An 18,213-nucleotide genomic window follows, 5' to 3' on the forward strand; every position below is an offset into this window, starting at 1 on the left:
TTTCCCATCTCCGCCATCCATCACACATGATATGAACATGACATAAGGCAAAATTTAGGTGTATCCATCTAACAGTTTCTCTGCAGTGATTGTTTTAGTCTCACAAAGCTGCTAGTGTGGCTGTGGATTCTTATTTTTGGTTTTCTTGTGACCTTTTGCACATAGAAAAGGTGGTTTGTGATTAGCAGAGGGAAAGTGGGGATGTTCTCTCTGGGTTGATGGGCATGGGAAGTGTGTCTAGATAGTTTTGTCCCTTGATACAGGAAGACAGCTGCAGTACTCCACGGGGAACGACATCCGCCATATCCCTATCATAGTGGGTGATAACAGTCCTCTGTGGGACACATGGGAGTTTTTAGTTTGGTGCCTGTGAAGGGGCTGGTTATTCATTCAAATGTGTGGCACACACCAGATTACTGTGTGTTTTTCAATGGAGGAAACATACTTTTAAAGGAACAGTTAGCAGAGGTGTTGTCTCTCATGTTTCTTAGACCCCCACCCTATTATTGGATTATGTTACATCTGATCTCTTGTACTGTGACTGTATTAGTAATGACCATGTCAAAGGATGTGACTTCATATAAAGGGGCAGATCTATCAGAGCCAGGACTTTCCCTGACCATTGAGTCCAGTCGCCTCTTCATGGGAACTGATACAGGAAGTGAGGTCTGGGAGGGGGGAGGGGGGGTTGAGTACCACTTTATCCATAGGTCATCATTTCACTGTGTGTAACACCTCAGTTCTGACATGTTGTGTATGTATCATAGAAACACTGCCTTGGGGACTCAAGCCTAAGGTTACTGCCACAATGGCTGGTTTATTGATGTAAAGAAACTCGGGGCTGGATGAGTCCCTCGGGGCGGTCAGATCTCACTACAAGTTTGCATTCCAGCATTGAAGAGCGCTGTCATGATTCTTACAAGGATCAGTCACCGGGGCCCCTCCTGAGAACCAGACCTAAAATGGACAGGGTTGTTATTTGAAATATAAAGTTTTATTTTTTCATTCGTTGACTTTTTAATTTGCGTTTTTGGCCCATCCACCTACTAAAAGTCTGTCTTTATGGACATACAGTACTATGCTACTGTGTCATGGAAACATTTTGCTACAGTTGTGAAAGTGTGAGTTTAAAAAAGGTTGTCACTTCTGCTTTCTGTATGAACAAGTTATTTTTACTGATGGAGTTCGCTATGAATTACCATGCAGTCCTGCACGGCAAAACCACAGATTCACTGTCTTGCTGACAATTTGATTGTGGCTACCTTAGAAGCAGGGGTGTCATACTAATTCAACTTTGTTTCTCTTCTTAGGTACTGTATGTGTGTGTGTGTTTACTAGCTCTAATGATAGCAGCTAGAAAACCTCAGCTGTGAGAGGATTTAACCAGCTCACCATGACAGAGGTCCAGGTAAGACAGGCCTCTAGAGTACAAACATTGGTACTGTATAGGGGTTTTTCCACTATAGGAATCTACCGAAACGTGTTGTGCCAAGCAACACTTGTCACGGGTTCTGCGTTTGTTTCCACTACAGTGCACCTGCTTTAGAGGTGCATTCCGGGAGCTAAATTTCAGCACCGCTTAGGAAGTAGTACTAAAATCAAGTACCAGGAACATGAGGGAGGAGGGGCTGCGTGCATACAGAACAGTTGCCAGTGATTGGTTAAATGTCTGCATCTTCACACTTCACAGCTCTAGCATTAGCATTACAAGCACAGTGTGCAAAGTAGACACATCTGACTGGAGGAGCAGCCCCTCCCTCCTCTAAACAGTGAGAAAATACAATGGAAATACAAAGCAGGCTCGTCTGCATCAGCTATGCTCAGTGATGTTAAGGGAATTATGGGGTATACCGCTCATTAGATTCTGATAGTGCTAACGCAGCATACAGTATGTGTCAAATGTCAGATACACAGATGGAAATTGAATTTGCTTACTAATTAGCGATCTTCCTGCAGACTCCGACTCCGTGGCCACAGGGCACAGAGTGTGTAGCCAGGTACAACTTCAAAGGCACATCAGAGCAGGACCTGCCCTTTAACAGAGGCGATGTGTTGACTATCATTGTTGTCACAAAGGTAATGTTTCATATGCTACATTTCTGGCCTAGTCTGTCTTCCTGTAACGATTCAGTTTTGCTTTTTGAGTTCTCATCAGTGTGACCAGACATTAAATGAGTTGACTGTTATATTACTTACTCCTCATTCATATTTATTCATTTTCGCCATTTCTGACATTTTGTGTTTCAGGATCCAAACTGGTACAAAGCTAAAAATGCTGCTGGTCGTGAGGGAACAATTCCAGCCAACTATGTTCAGAAAAGGGAAGGTGTGAAAAGTGGAGGCAAGCTAAGTCTAATGCCGTGAGTACAAAGATTATGGTGGTTTATTAAGTTCTGATGTTCAATGTAATAATGTTAGGTTTGGTTACAGTATATACTGTCGATATTTGAAAGGCAGCCACCACTAGCTTTGTGTGGTGTCTGCGGCGATTGACTAAAATTGCTAAAATAGCTCAGCTGTGCCCTATGGCTGTGTGGTTGCTGAAGGCAGATGGCCTGTTTGTCATGGCAGTGACGCTGTAGTTATTTGAATGGAGACCACAGCTGGGTCAGACTGTATCGTAATTGCAGTGCACTCCTGTGTTTCCCTGAGCTCTGCACAGTTTCCTGTTGTTTCTTTTCTGTCAGACTGAAATAATCTCAAAAATCTCCTCATTTGTTTCTGATGGGTTTCCATTTGCATACATGTACTTATGTGTATGAATGATATTTATGGTGCACTTTGACAAAAAATAGTTATGAAACTGAAAATGCCCTAGTTGAGCTCCTTTTACCCCTTATCTACCCAGCACTGCCTGTGAATCATCAGTGTGCATGTTCACAGACCTATCTCTTATGTGACCGAGCATCCCTTCTCTTGAACAGCAAAATCTTGTTTACAAGTGCACTGAAAAGTAATGTACAAACAAATACACATCAAGGAACACCAAGTAAATGCAGTTCTCAAAATTGTAAAGCCCACCAGTAATTAAATCTAAGAGGATCTGGGGGCCTCGGAGTGGAGACTGCTTTGTATTTATAAAATTGTGCTTTGTGATAGAGACCTGAAAAAGAAAACTGCTTCAGCAGTCCATTTCCTACAACTCAGAGGGAAGCTGCTTCTATTTTGGTGGAGGAAAATAAGCCTTTGTCTCAGCTTTTTGGTGTTTTCTGGGGGATGTTTAGACTGATGCAAATAAATTTACTGTACTTTCTGTGACCCTCTGAAAAATAAAACTGGTCACAGTGGATATCCAAAATGCAGTAATCTGTACCTCTGATTGGAAACAGTATCTGTTTATCGAATGTCTCCTGAAACAGCCGCAGACATCCCACATACAGTGGACAGTCTCTGTAAAAATAATAAGTGACTAACCATATTAAAGACTTTTAAAAAGCCTGAATTATCCAAGTTGTTAAGCATATGGTTTAAAACTTAAAGCTGAGATAAAATCAAGCCATGCTTTAGAAATGACTAAAAATAGGTGTAGAAATGGGTAAAACAGGAGGAAGGAAATTTAATGTTATGTGTAATATACTCTAATGACTGATACAAAGAAAATCAGCAGAAATGATCCAGTAGGTTTCAAGCATTTGGTCTCTACAGTCTGTATATTTGGGTCATTATAAGGATTCTTGTTCAACTTTCTCATGATGCCTCTCTGTCTTTTCACACCCAGATGGTTCCATGGGAAAATAACACGGGACTGGGCAGAGCAGTTGCTTCACCCTCCTGAAACAGGCCTGTTCTTAGTGCGAGAGAGCACCAACTTCCCGGGCGACTACACCCTGTGTGTGAGCTGCGATGGCAAGGTGGAGCACTACCGCATCATCTACCATGATGGCAAACTCACTATCGATGAAGAGGAGTATTTTGAGAACCTCATGCAGCTGGTTGAGGTAAGACATAAAAATAGATTTTGTTTCATAAATAGTTGTTTCTACTCTTAGCTGCGCTGCTATATTGAATGTTTCTCTGCTGTAAGTATTTTCTTGTGGTAGAGTCTGTCTTTCTGTCTCTATCGCATACTGCATAGAGTTCCTGGAACAAATAATGAACAGGAAGTGTCAAAGAGGAAGAGTGAACAGCCTACAGTAGTTCAGAGCTCTAACCTCAAAAAAGACACCAGGCCTTTTACTCTCAGAGTGACTGCTTTTCCTGTGTGAATTGCTCATTTTGAACAGCTGAATACTACTTGTTCTACTGAGAAAACTAGGTGTGTATAAGTACAGTATGACCTACGTAAGGGAAAATCTTGTCACATGGCCATTATTTCTTGTCATTTGCCCAGACACTGCTAATGGTGGAGGCTTTTGTGTCATGTATTTTATTTGAAGCCCTGTTAGTGCTGAAATAACATCAGTACAAAAGAACAAGCAGAAAAGACAAGTGCATAAATTAAGAATACAAAGTTGGGGGGGGGGGACTAGCCACGCTATATCATTTCCGAGGTCCTAAGAGATGTCCAGAGAGAGTTCTTATTTGAATTGTTGTGGAGAAAAGCACCTCTTTGTTTCTCCTGGTTATTTTTAATTTGTCTCTTTCTTTGTTTTTCAGCACTACACCAAAGATGCAGACGGCCTGTGCACCAAACTAATCAAGCCAAAGATAGAGGAAGGCACAGTGGCCGCTCAGGATGAGTTTTCCAGGAGTAAGGCTCAGTTTCAGACTTGTACTGTATATTTCATGCTACTATGACATTGTAGCCTTTATGTTTATGAGACGCATGTATGATCCTGTTACACTTCACCTACATGCCGTTTCCTCTTTAAATGGCCAACAGGCGGCTGGTCGTTGAGCAGAAAGGAGCTCAAGCTACAGCAGGTTATTGGAAAAGGAGAGTTTGGAGGCAAGTTCACATTTAAACTTTGGCTGAAGTTTACGCTGTAACATTTAACAGGTCCTGTTGTGAACATTTCACAAGTTTGCCTGCTAGATTTATATCTATTTTTTCTTCTCAGGGTCAGACAAATGCAATTTCCCAAATAGTTTTAATGCATTACCATCTCTGATCATTCCAGATGTCAAGGTGGGAGACTACAGAGGTACTAAAGTAGCTGTGAAGTGCATAAAAAATGATGCTACAGCCCAGGCCTTTATTGCAGAGGCTTCTGTCATGACGTAAGGAACCTTAAATGTTTAGTTTTTTTTTTTGTTTGTTTGTTTTTTTAGAAACTCAAACCCAAAATAACACATCTCTATGCGCCTCTCCTTACTCAGGCAACTACATCACAATAACCTGGTGCAGCTGCTCGGGGTGATAGTAGAAGAGAATGGGAGTCTGTATATAGTGACTGAGTACATGGCAAAGGTAGGTGGCTCCGTCTGTCTGATCACTTGTCAACTTCAGAATAAAGTAAAGAAGTAGTCATGTGTTTGTTTGTCTTTTTCAGGGCTGTTTGGTCGACTACTTACGTTCAAGAGGCCGGACAGTACTTGGCGGAGATGCGCTCCTTAATTTTGCACTGTGCGTATTTCTGCAATTGTGTACCATCAAGTAATTATACTGTAGCAAAGGGTGACTGTAGAGTTTTTGACTATTAGTTGCATTTTGAGGTCACAGGTTTGCTTGTATTTTTTGTTCTACCAGCATGCACAAAAGCATGGGGGTGAGCTAATGCTCTATCAGCTGTAGAAGATGAAAATGCAAATGTAGTAAGTGGGTGTTTATTGCAACACAATATTGCAACAAAATGATTGCAGTCCAATGTCTTACGTTTATGTTTGGACATGCAGCTACCTAATGCTTTATTATCTTTTTTCCATATGTAGATATTTTTATTATTTATTAATTATGCTATGAAGTTGCTGAGGCTTTGGAAACATCATACTCGGGCTGAAAACTAGATTTACTTTTGCTTTAAGATGTTTGCGAATTAGACATGCATGTAGGTCTACCTCAAAACAGGCCATTATTTCCAAATGAAAAGGACAAGAACAGCTGAATGTTGTCTCTCAGTTTGAGACAATTATGTACCTCAGCAGTTGGTGACGATGATAATGCAGCATAAAAGGAAGCAATGTTTCACAGCAATATTTTAACAATTATGTCTGCAAGAAAACTCCACAATGTGCTTTTCAGATTCTTCAGCACATACTTAAGCCCAAGGAGACATCTTTCAAGTTTTGAACTTTTATTTTCTGTACTTGCACAGAGACGTCTGTGAAGCCATGGCGTATCTGGAGGCCAATAATTTTGTCCACCGAGACTTAGCAGCCCGAAACGTTCTTGTGTCAGACGACAACATTGCCAAAGTCAGTGACTTTGGTCTGACCAAGGAGGCCACTTCTACTCAGGATACTGCTAAGCTACCTGTGAAGTGGACATCACCAGAGGCCCTCAGAGAAAAGGTACAGGGTTGTGGAGTTGTGCGCTTTGCCATGTGTACCTACACAGTGGAAAAAAGATAACACTGAAATGTATGTTTTTGTTTTCATTGACAGAAATTTTCCACCAAATCAGACGTTTGGAGCTACGGTATTTTGCTTTGGGAGATTTTCTCTTTTGGCCGAGTACCTTACCCAAGAATTGTAAGTATCAATATCTTTCTGGAAAGAGGCATACAGAAAATATTAGGGAGGAATTAAGAGTGAATGATCAGTTAGCAATGCGTTTACACACGAGACTATTTCCTATAACACTGCTTCTTGAGGATGTATTATTTTATTATGCTTATGGGCATAAAGGTGATATGGCTTTGAGGCTTTTAAATAAGACACAAATGTCTTTTATGTCTGTAGTCTTAACAGGTTTTTGTTTTTAAAGACAACAGGTTTCAGTGAATAAAAAAATAAAGACAGAAGAGGCTGAACTGAAGAGTAAAATTTTTGTATATTCTGTTCTTTAAAGTATTGTTGCATTTTAAGATTTCAACAGACAGAATATAGGTTTCGTTGTCTATTTTCCACTGTCACTGTGTCAAACACTTCGTACCGACAACTTGACTCTTTTCTGTAGCCATTAAAAGACGTAGTGCCTCGAGTGGAGAAGGGATACAAAATGGACTGTCCAGATGGCTGTCCTGAAGTGGTGTATAACATCATGAAACAGTGCTGGAACCTGGATCCTGCTTCTCGACCAAGCTTTCAGATGTTGAAGGAGTGGCTACAACACATCAACCAAGGGATGGGTAAAAAAAAAGAGAAATCTGACAGAAATGAAAAGTGACTTTCCTCTTCTCTCTCGGACCATAAACCCTGGATGGAAAAAAATGGATTGCATGGACTATTATCTGACAAAGTTAACAACAAATAGGTTTTTCATTAACTGTTAATTACAACTGTCAAAATATAGGTTTCACTGATATGTCAGGTGAAACTGCAGTGACTTAAATAGTGGCTCAGATGCTCTAGTTTAATCTTCTGCACTCTGCTATCAAGAGTGAGTTATTGTCACATCGATGGGTCTTATTCTTAGAGCACAGCACTGCCTCAGATGCACAGTGCCTTGACCTGTTTTTATAAACTTTTATGCCCTTTACATTGATATCCTTGGTCATGTTGGTGACATCATTCCGTCTTTATGAACTTATAGACCATAACACCCCTTGACTACACTCGCTTAATCCATGGTTTAGAAGTAGGATTTTAAGGTTGTTTTTTTTAAGTCTCTAGGTACACCTTTTGTGCATGAACTGTTGAATGATTTTGCCAAAATGACTAAGTTAAAATAACTATGCAGCTGTATTTGTTAATGGTTATGTAATTTTAAGTACAGTATGTCTTCTTTTGGATCCCTCCGTTAAAAAGATAAAAAGATGAAACAAGTTTACTACTAATACAACAGTACTATTCAGCTGAGTTATAGAGTCATTATTCCCATGTACAGATTTTTCTGACATCAAAAAATTATTTTTAAATTCTTGACATTAACCATATGAGAAAAGGAAATAATACATGCACTGCTGCCATTTTCAACAATAAAAAAGGAATTAATTTTGAAAATAGTTTTGGGATGATTGTGATTTTAACATACCTGTACTTTTTCATGTGTTTTTTAATTTAAAATATTTATCATTTAATATTGTAGCAGTAAAAAATAGTGGTTTCAGTGTATTCAAATGTGCTGTACTATCTGTACTATTACACTTAAAATTGGTACCAGAACAAATTTGAGATTATTTACTTGAATTTATATTGTTTTTTCTACTTTCTTCTACACCTCTACATATAGATGCTGTACTTTTACAATGTGATTTACTGTTTGAGAGAGAGCCTACACGTCACAGAACAGTTGACCTATATTATTAAGTTGTACATAAATAGACTTTGATTCAGAAGGTGGAGTGGTCACACAATTTAAATGTGCATGCTGGAGGAAGATTTTTCACAAGTTGTAATTAATCTATAATCTAAAACATCAGTAAATGATTTACTAACTGATAATAGAGCAGTGCAACTCATTAGGCCTTTATAATTGGTGCCATATTAGAGAGTGGTACCGGTTAAAAAATGACTGAGATCAAGTGCAGTATACAGTATAATGGAAGAAACTGTGCCATCTAGTGGTTGCACTAGAAAACTGATTAAAATTAAAATTGGGTGGGCGTGGGCGCAAGAGGCTAAACCTCGTTAAGTGAATGTGACATTTGATCGACTTTGAAGGCTTCCTTATTAAGGTGAGAAGGCAGTTCCGGTCATAAAATTAATAAATGAAAAGATATCAAAACTACAAGCTTGTAGAGCAGCGCTTTGACATAGCGGAACCATGACTCTACAAACAAGGGACTTATTTCTTTGTTGCACTTGATGGTGCAACAGGAAAATGTAGACTGAAAACAGGCGGTTTGTCAGTTACAGACCATAGAAACTCGGGGCTTTGTACCATAGTTAGCTCAATCTTTAACTTTGTGATGGATAATGAGGCTGATGTCTTTTATCGGGAGCTGCCGAAAGTGGTATGTCAAAAAAAAAAAATAATGCGAATGTTTCACTTAAAGAAAACAGCGTTATATTGAGTAAATGTTTTTAACGTTTTTGTTAGCTAACCTACATGCTAACGTCAGCGTTTTAACTGTCACAAGGAGCTCCATGCTCATCTCAATGGTTCTGTCAGCGTCCGGACCATGGAGAAACTCATCAGTCGAAAACCACACCTAAACGTTGAACATAGCATGACGGCTATCGGCAAAGGCCAGCGGAGGACACTGGATGAGTGTGTATAACTTTCCGTCTATAATTATTCCAATGTTTACTACGAGAGCTAGCGGCGCTGTTTGAAATCGTACAGGTGTAGTTGATTAGCAGCTAATCCGTAATTCATTCATATTAATAAACCTAATGGTGTTTGTAGTGGATGTTTTTTCCGAGTGCACAATAGCAAGAAAGCTGTATTCGCACAGACAATGGCGAGGGGGTCTTTGTTAAAGGGGGCCAGCATTAAAACAACATGACGCGCATATCCGCAGGTGTTTTCAGGTCTTCAAGGTCATCCATCAGCTGGTGGACACAGAGGAGGATATCCTGATGGTGAGGAATAGCTGTTCACATCAACGTTTGTTGTGTCTCTCACATTTTGTTCAGAATACCAGCAACAGATGTTTTTTTTTCTTCTTCGAGGTTGCTACAGATGTTATCAGGGAGTTTGCGGCTGATGGTGTCAGATATTTAGAGTTGAGGAGTACCCCAAGGGAGGGGATCAACACAGGTGAAGAAGTTCATAATATCTAATATTTTGATGGTATAATTTATCATGAGGATTGTTTTGCCAAAGTAGAATTGAGATGGATAATTAATGGATTAATCAGTCAATCACCAGAAAACATTGGTTAATTTTAATCTGTTAATCTTCTTGAGTAATCATTATGGTCATTATCTAAGCAAATATGCCAAATATTTCCTGTTTTAAGCTTCTTATACTGCATGTGGGTTTTGGACTGTTTGATGATAAAACAAGATGTGAAGATGTCACCTTGGCCTGTGGGAAATTATAGGAATTAATCATCTTTTCCTAGGATTGACAAAAAAGAGATATGTTGAAACTGTGATCAACGCTATCCAGCAGTGTAAAAATGAGGGAGTGGACATTGATGTCAGGTAGGCGTAGCCTATATTGTAAAGTACAACATGTATAGAAATGTATTTCAGGTGTACGAGGTGCGGCTCTGGTGGACATTCCCACTATCATAACAAGGCAATGATAAAACCAAAATACTGCATAATGTTTTACTTTAGTTTTACTAAACATGCCCATTTATTGTGAAGGTTTCTGGTGGCGATTGACCGCAGGAATGGGACTGAAGTTGCCATGGAGACAGTGAAGCTGGCTGAGGAGTTCCTGCTGTCCTCTGATGGTTTGGTAGTGGGACTCGACCTGAGTGGCGATCCAAAGGTCAGTTAACCAGTTTGGGGCTTGTAGAGGTGGGAAGTAACAAATAAAAAATACTCGTGAAAAGAAAAATACAATTTTTAGCATAATGTGTCATTAAAATCAAAACTACAGTAGTACATCGCTGCCACCCTGAAGAGAAAAAATAGGCTTCTTTTCTAGTTGAAACAAACATTTCTCATTTTATGAGACACTTTTATGGTAAAACATGATACTTTTCATGTTATTACAACCTACATACTTTGTTTTCTCATTATAAGGACATACTCTATTTTCTCACATTAGGTAGTAAAAGTGATATGATCCTTCCTAGCGTGTGTGTTATAATATTAGATGGCTCTTTGAGCCATAAATGTGAAACTATATTTCACTGAAGTTATCATGAAAAAATACAGTATCTTGTTTTAACATGAAAAATATTGTTTTGTGAAAAGTATCTCATTATGAGCAAACTTTTCTTTTTCCTCAGAGTGGCAGCAGTACACTGCTGTACAAACAGATCCTCTTTAAACAGGTCACTTATGAAGAAATTCATAGTAGTTTGATGGAATCAACAGGGTCTCTTGTGTTTGCTTCTCTGTAGTTCTTGCAATTGGCACCTTGTTGTTTTATGTAGTTAAACCTTATTGAAATAAATTGCAGAGTTATTGAAATGGACATGAACAAATTTTCAGTTTTTGTTCTGATACAAATTAAACACCACTTAGTGCAATGTTGTGGGGTTGCACTGTATTAAATCAACAGATCATATCAAAGCTATCTATGAGACATCAAAATCAGACAAAAAACATTTTTCTGCCATGGAGGAAAGGGCTGTTGCTCTATTATGTCTATACTTACATGTAATTTTCATTCTAAGGTGGGACATGCTAAAGATCTACTTCCAGCTCTACATAAGGCCAAGAACTGTGGCCTGAAGTTGTCACTGCACCTCTCAGAAGTATGACTGTAGCATCCTTTTTATTATTTGACTTTAGCTGCATTATGTACTAGTGCAATGATGTTACTACAAAAACTGTTGCAGGTACCAGCCCAGCAGGAGGAGTCAGATTTGCTGTTGAATCTTCCTCCAGACAGGATCGGTCATGGCACCTTCTTGCATCCAGAAGTGGGTGGATCTCAAAGCCTTGTTGACAAAGTGCTAAAGAACAACATCCCACTGGGTAAGACTGATTCATATTCTTTGGCTTGTACAATATGTTGACATGGGTTTTAATTTCTCAACTTTGTGTTTTTGCAGAGTTATGTCTGACATCAAATATTAAGGGACAAACTGTGCCATGTTACTCTAAACATCACTTCAAATACTGGTACCAGCTGGGACACCCAAGTGTAATTTGTGTAAGTTTCCTCTCTATGTACAGGCAGTTACATTTTCTTTTAAATGTCTAGGACACGTTAACAATTTACTAATTGGGCAGATTAACAGAATTAGTTTAAAGTTGGAAGATACTAGGCCCCATGATGCAGCTCAGTAGCATCTGCCATTATACCCTTCCTGTTTGTTAAACACCCTCAGCCTTAAAACCCCTTTCCCCTCATTGAGATTAACACTCTTTTACAGGAGTGTCTTACTGCTACTGTTGTTAGCCCACTAACTATGCTAGGTTCTGCAGGTTCTGTTTGCAACCCTACCCATGCTATTTTCTGCTTTTGGCTGCATCACAGTTGCATTTTGGTCTGACTGCATTTTAACTTGTTTTACAAGTGAGTTCTACTCCCCTCGATAAGTGAACCAACTTTGATTTGCAGAACTACTGCAGCACCCCTTTAAAAAATAGCATTTAAGTAGAATTTAAGATCACTCTTGTTGGTGAGAAAATTAAAGTTCTTGGTGACAGATTTTTTTTCTTTGTTACATTCCAGACTGATGATAAAGGGGTCTTCTGTACGGACCTGTCTCAGGAATATCAGCTGGCAGCTACCACTTTTGGGCTCAGTCGTGAAGCTGTATGGAAGCTTTCCCAGCAGGCCATAGACTGCATCTTCGCACCGGAGACCATGAAAAAACAGCTCAAACAGAAGTGGACTGATCTACAGCATCAGGTGTTCCAGTGACCTCAATCATATACCTCAGGTTTAGGTTTTTTTTCCAAGTAACCATAGAAATCACATTACAAAAAGATAACCTTTAAAAAGTGAAAGTAAATTGTATTTATTTAGTACAAGTGTTAATTTTCTGCTGCTATACAGTGTCTGTACAGGGCTGCACACAGAACAAATCTAAGCAACAAATTCTAATAAAAAAAAAAAAACACCTCACTGGCTATCCAGTCTTGTTGAATGCTCTTTAGTTTTTTTGCAGTTCATCTGAGATATCCAAACTTCTCCAAAGTACAGAACAGAGTGATGTTGCTTTGTTTACTGTCACGCCTTCTTTCCAAATTTGCCATGCTTGTCCTTGGTCTTCTTGAATTTGCTGTGTTGCATGTCCTTCTTTTTCAGTTTCCCATGCTGGGGTCCCCCAGTGCTTTCGAGTAAGTTTCCCCCATCCAACTTCCTCTTCTTGTCACTGTTGGGAGTAAGACAACATTGTGAACATGTTTCTACAACAACCACACAATGGGCCTCATTCCCAAACAGTGCATACCACAATTCTGTGCTTAAACCCTGAGTACAAACTATTTGTGGACAATTGCTGAATTTATCAGCATTTTCTTACCTAAATGTTCATAATCTGCAAACAAGTTTAGAACAGCCACAAACCATGTGTATGAACAAATAATTAAGGCCAGTGTCGTACAAATGCACGTTTTAACTAAGATGTCCCGATCCAGTGTTTTTGGCCCCAAAACTGATTCTAATCCAGAACTTATCTTTACTTACAGTAGATGTTCATCAACTATCTGACCTATTTAAATTAGTTTGGCACACTGGATTTTTCAGGCACTTCTTGATCCAAATACTGGTTTGCATAACTAGTCCAGTTTCAATTTCCCTGTTTGACTATTTAATAATGCTGCATTAACAAGAGCTGGCAGCTGTTGTAGCAGCACCAGACTAAAGCTTGTCTACACTGAAAGCGCAGTGTGTGCAGCAATGTGCACACAAGATATTACACGCTGCGCAGGGTATAATATCTTGTGTGCACATTGTTGGAGGCTTGTGCTCGTTGCTGTACCAGGTGCAGGTTTACTCGCACATAGGTGGTGCTTGGTGTACATAAGACGCACAAGGGGAGCCTACAGAAACTTCAACTGTGTTCAGACCTGGATATGAAGTAGTAGTTAGTATCTGTAGTTCTCTGGATGTTGTCCAGCTCCCACTTATTCATATCATAATTTAAGATAAACTTTATTTTGAAACCAGGACCTAATCCAGTGTTTGGATCAAGAAGCTCCTGAAAAATACAGTAAAGACTAGGTTTGATAATAGCAGATACTTTAATTTTAAAGCGATCAGTATCGGGGCAAAGAAAACTGGATTGGGACAACTCTAATAATACCATTTAAGACTTCATGCATTGGCCAAATGTAGCCTATTAAATAACCATGAAGTTAATATCCTTTCATCCTCCTCTATCATGTTTATAATTAAAATATCAACCGTCCCAGTCTCCTAGTTCTTACTAACAAGTATACACTCACTGGCCACTTTTCTTAGAGACAACTGTTTGCAATTCACTGCACCACTTCTGTGTTTATGAAGCTCAAAATGTTTGTTTTTGGTGAAATCATAAATGTATAAATTCAATTATATGTTTATTATTGAGGTCATAGTTAAAGGTGGTGTTGTACTGGACTACACTATATTCAGAGGTGTTCCTAATATTCTGACCCTCATGTATCAAGGACAAAAATATACAGACACATCTAAATAATAAACATATAATTGAATTTATACATTTATGACAATTTCACCAGAAACATGGCAGGATGCTAAGTGCGAACTGCAGGCCCACGCCTGTCATTGTAGAATGATTCTGATTTACAAACATAATGCACAACGGTAAGAACAAAACTAGTCATTGCGCACGTGTCTTTCGCAGTACTTTTGCGTGGGCACTTATTTGGTGTGCAAGGTAAGATAATTTCTATGCACATATTAGTGAATGAGGCCCAGTATACCCAAAGAACTTGAACGTCACCGTACCTCTTTATGCTGACTATGGCCGTGGTCCCTGCTTTCCTCAGCACCTGGTCCCACTCCTCATCATCTCCTCGGATCCTGTACCTGAAAATAGACACAAGTCATTACAGCTAGAGTGAATATTGTTCAGACAAAGACCAAGGATACCCTCTCAACCTCATACTCACTCTTCAAGGTCCATGTCCTTCACTTTCTCTATATCCTGCTTGTGTTTCTCCTCAAACTCCTTGGCAGCTTCGGTCTGTTAGAGAGAGAACGGATTCATTGCTTGAGAGAAGCTTAAACAAGTAGCTTGAAGTGAAAAGCTGTAGCGGTTTCTTTTAATGTGGTCCATAAAATGTCAGAAAAAAGCCCATCATGGTGTCCTAAAAATCTAAATGTTTAAGTTCCTTATTTTATCAATCAATAGTTCAAAACTCAAATACATTAAACTTGTATGTAACAAAGAATATTGGCATATCTTCCCAGTTTTCAGAGGCATTGTGCTTCACAATTAACTATCAAAAGTAGTGATCAAATAATTAAAAGGCTAATTGTTTCAGTAAGTATTCAGACCCCTTTGCTTTTTGCCCACTTGTGGTGTTGGTATAATTACAAATAATTTGCATTTGTGCTCATTAACCTATAGTGAGCCAAAAAGTGAAGGCGTGTGAATACTTAGTCTGCTGTACAGTTGGATGCTGAGAGGACACCCACCAGGTCATCGCTAAGGCTCCTGACAGTTGGCTCCATGGTCACATCTTTACTGGCTACCATCTGGGCCTCAATTGCCTTTTCTTGGATGCTGGTAAAGACCTAGTACGTGGTAAGAACAATAGAAGGTACTAATGTTATTACAACGCTACAACACCTTAATGCTACATTTCAATATGATTTGCTCAGCTTACTTGCACAAATTTACGGATGAGACGGTTGAAAAGGCCCAAGAGCTGTGAACTTGGGAGATCAATTTCCTTCTCCAGCTGTTCCACTGACTTGTGCTGCATTCCTATCCCCAACAGTAACGCCTAGAGAACAGTCAGCCGCCAGTCAACATTTATAAGCTAACTGATAAAGGCCAAAGGACAACTGGAATTCCATGCCAGTGGGGAAACATACACACTGTGCTGCTGAGAGAGAGATGTCACCGAGCTGCCTGAGGAAGAACATGCGTGCCACAGCTGGGATCAGGTCCATGATTAGGTGGTAGTCCACCATGCTTCTTGAATACAGCTCCAGACGTTTGAGGTCATAAGGGCTGAAATGAACTGCCAGCTCAGAGCTGCTGAGAACTGTGGAGGCAAGAGACAAGTCAGATCAGAGCAAGGGAAACCAGGACGTGATCGTTCTGGTTAATAGAGTCTTACTGCTAGTCTCCTCTTTGGACTTTTTATTCTGCAGGATGCTGAGCGCCAGGCTCGGGTGGAAGCCACTGAACTGGTAGGAGAGGAGGGACAGGAAGCGCCGGCGGAAATCTGAAGAAAACCAAAACCATTTAGTCAGACCGTACTACGTGTCAAACGAACTAGATCTCCTGATGCAGTGCAGGAACGTTTACCTTTCCAGAAGGCAGACGGCCACTGGCTCTGCTCTGGGGTTTCATCTGTATTCAGCTCCTTCAGCATCACACACGAGTGTTCTCCTGTCAGGTCATTCTAGATACAACCACACACACCAACTGTGACAATAGCAGTGTTTACAGAAACATGTAAAACAGTATTAAAAACAAAAGAAGTTTTTATACTTACAGGGGTTTGTCTTAAGTAGACTGGAGTATAACCTGCTTTCTTCCAGAACCTGTCAGATTGCAAAACATGTTTGACATCTTTAAGAATATTATGGCCCACCTCCTCTCACCATATTTAATGGCACTTACTTGAGCAGCTGTGCAGTAAGGCCATAGGAAACTCCTAAATAGTCCAGTCTCTCTGCTCTCCTTTCACTCAGCTTCAGTAGTAAAGGTGGGAGCTCCTTCCGTGGCGTGATAACCTCCTCCAGAAGACTGACAGCCTAGATGATAACAGTTTGTGTCATGGATGTTTAATCTGCCTCTACTCAGCTCTGTTGTATTTTCGCATTTCATCTAGGAAACTGTCTGAGTGTATTTTTCTTTGCCTACATTACCTCACTGCTGACGGAAGTGATCTCATTGTGGTGTGAGTGTGTGTTCTCATCCATGGTGGGAAACTTGCCCTCATAGTACATCTGCAGCAGCTGGAGAGTTCTGGATCCATAACCCATCTGTTGGACAATTTGAAAACCAGTTATATACAGAAACACTAATTAAAACTGGACAAATGAACAGAGGCTTTTGCATCTTCTTACCCCTTGGTAATCTGGATTGACAGCTATTCGCACCACTCTGCCTCCAGAGAGGCTGCCAAACTCTGGGTCTTGGAACTATGAGGAGAACAAAAGCAGAGATTTTGTGTTTGCACTGTGGAAACATGAGCTGCAACAGTTTAGTCAGAAGGTTTGTGACCAGTGTGTACCTGTTCTGAGACAGTCCAGGGAATGAGATCCCCAGAAGCCTTCTTCCCTCTGGACAGACTGTTTAGGATGGACTGCCGGGATATTTCTCCCTCCAGACACACCTGAGGGGCCAAACACAGGTGTGTATGAGTCCAAATGAAACCAGACTGGAGCTTATGTACCTTTGTGATTTAAAGCTGCATTAACTAGGATTTAGCACAAATTTGGACCACATATGACATAATTTCAGAGACATGAGGGACAAAGAGCAATGGAGGAAGAAGAGGAGCTCCAGTTTGTTTCGACTCTCTCTTTGCCCTCAATGGTCAAAAATTAGTGGAAAAAGTTAGTTAATGCATCTTTAAATAAAGCTTGAGAGCAAGTTAACATTTACTGTAAGATGTCATACATAAAAAGGGCTCAACTTGTGGAAAAGAGATAAATCCTTTTAAAAGTACTCCAACTTTTTGCTTTTAAATGCATGGCAGATATTAAAAACAGAAGTTAAGAGGTCTCAAGTGTCTTACCTGCACCACAGCAAGGACCTCGGGCAGAGAGTTCTGTGTAGGAGGGACAGGTGGCAGCAGGCAGAAGAGGTGATGAGCTGGAGCATCGGACAACAGCTGCAGGTCATTGGGCGAATTCTGAAGCCAAAGAAAATGAGTCAGCAATGATAACACTGTGTGCACAACACAATGTTCTCTATCAATCAGAATTTAATTACAAGTTAAATCCCACCTTGATTTATTCTTTCAAGCATGTCAAGACAGTTGATATGACAACACACATAATTTTACACATAATCCAATATCAATGTGCTTATACCTAGTACATGCTTGAATGGAGTAGGAAGAAGTCAGACTTATCCAGTCCTACCCCATGACATCATCTTACCATCATTGGTTTGCAAGCAGTAAATGATTCACTTCTACCCACACAAAGTAATATACAAAAGAATTATTACAAAGTGTTAACATTCATACACCACACCCACAATGTTCCATCTAATTAATCATTAAACCTCTTCTTGCATATATCTTGATTGACACATACCTTTATATTTATGTTTAAACTCGTCAATTCTATTACTATTTTTTATGTCTACACTTAAATTATTCCATAGTTTTACCCCACTTATGGAAATACAAAATCCCATATTTTTCTAACTTTTCCATTAATAATTCATGATTGATTGTGTCAAATGCTTTTTTTAGGTCAATAAATATTCCCATCGTGTATTTCTTCTCATCCATAGCACTTGTAATGTCCTCCATCAGGTCGGTAATGGCCAAAGATGTCGATCGGTT

At 39.7% G+C, this 18,213-nt stretch overlaps 4 protein-coding genes across 4 annotated transcripts in view; 3 read left to right on the forward strand and 1 right to left on the reverse strand.

Annotated features, from left to right (window-relative positions):
* Positions 1–1,389, forward strand: part of edc3 (enhancer of mRNA decapping 3 homolog (S. cerevisiae)) — an 11,396-nt gene extending 10,007 nt beyond the window's left edge. The window contains exon 8 of the transcript XR_002276848.1: positions 1,311–1,389. The gene's annotated coding sequence lies outside the window, so the exon portion shown is untranslated. The remainder of the gene's footprint in view (positions 1–1,310) is intronic.
* The window catches only part of LOC109973640 (tyrosine-protein kinase CSK-like), a 12,180-nt gene extending 4,341 nt beyond the window's left edge, over positions 1–7,839 (forward strand). The window contains exons 2-13 of the mRNA XM_020623393.1: positions 1,311–1,408; positions 1,957–2,076; positions 2,248–2,360; positions 3,719–3,938; positions 4,597–4,690; positions 4,823–4,888; positions 5,061–5,160; positions 5,260–5,350; positions 5,433–5,506; positions 6,195–6,390; positions 6,484–6,570; positions 6,998–7,839. Of these exons, the coding sequence (XP_020479049.1) occupies positions 1,394–1,408; positions 1,957–2,076; positions 2,248–2,360; positions 3,719–3,938; positions 4,597–4,690; positions 4,823–4,888; positions 5,061–5,160; positions 5,260–5,350; positions 5,433–5,506; positions 6,195–6,390; positions 6,484–6,570; positions 6,998–7,207 (1,386 nt within the window). The 5' untranslated portion in view covers positions 1,311–1,393 and the 3' untranslated portion in view covers positions 7,208–7,839. The remainder of the gene's footprint in view (positions 1–1,310; positions 1,409–1,956; positions 2,077–2,247; positions 2,361–3,718; positions 3,939–4,596; positions 4,691–4,822; positions 4,889–5,060; positions 5,161–5,259; positions 5,351–5,432; positions 5,507–6,194; positions 6,391–6,483; positions 6,571–6,997) is intronic.
* Positions 7,840–8,739: 900 nt separating this feature from the next.
* On the forward strand, positions 8,740–12,446 carry mapda (N6-Methyl-AMP deaminase). Its single transcript, XM_020624582.1, has 10 exons — positions 8,740–8,936; positions 9,063–9,193; positions 9,447–9,507; positions 9,598–9,685; positions 9,993–10,074; positions 10,243–10,369; positions 11,226–11,306; positions 11,391–11,529; positions 11,607–11,707; positions 12,233–12,446. The coding sequence occupies exons 1-10, from the start codon at positions 8,892–8,894 to the stop codon at positions 12,422–12,424; spliced, it is 1,047 nt and encodes a 348-aa protein (XP_020480238.1). The 5' UTR covers positions 8,740–8,891; the 3' UTR covers positions 12,425–12,446.
* A 4-nt stretch (positions 12,447–12,450) lies between these two features.
* Positions 12,451–18,213, reverse strand: part of nat10 (N-acetyltransferase 10) — a 12,075-nt gene continuing 6,312 nt past the window's right edge. Inside the window, exons 16-29 of the mRNA XM_020624593.1 lie at positions 17,434–17,550; positions 16,927–17,028; positions 16,760–16,834; positions 16,559–16,675; positions 16,311–16,444; positions 16,183–16,231; positions 15,993–16,089; positions 15,802–15,909; positions 15,554–15,726; positions 15,343–15,462; positions 15,152–15,250; positions 14,623–14,696; positions 14,459–14,539; positions 12,451–12,878 (exon numbers count right to left, since the gene is read on the reverse strand). Coding sequence (XP_020480249.1) covers positions 12,734–12,878; positions 14,459–14,539; positions 14,623–14,696; positions 15,152–15,250; positions 15,343–15,462; positions 15,554–15,726; positions 15,802–15,909; positions 15,993–16,089; positions 16,183–16,231; positions 16,311–16,444; positions 16,559–16,675; positions 16,760–16,834; positions 16,927–17,028; positions 17,434–17,550 — 1,491 coding nt within the window. The 3' untranslated portion in view covers positions 12,451–12,733. The remainder of the gene's footprint in view (positions 12,879–14,458; positions 14,540–14,622; positions 14,697–15,151; positions 15,251–15,342; positions 15,463–15,553; positions 15,727–15,801; positions 15,910–15,992; positions 16,090–16,182; positions 16,232–16,310; positions 16,445–16,558; positions 16,676–16,759; positions 16,835–16,926; positions 17,029–17,433; positions 17,551–18,213) is intronic.

Source organism: Monopterus albus, unplaced genomic scaffold (genome assembly GCF_001952655.1).
Source record: "Monopterus albus unplaced genomic scaffold, M_albus_1.0 scaffold7.1, whole genome shotgun sequence".
Taxonomy (NCBI): Eukaryota; Metazoa; Chordata; class Actinopteri; order Synbranchiformes; family Synbranchidae; genus Monopterus; species Monopterus albus.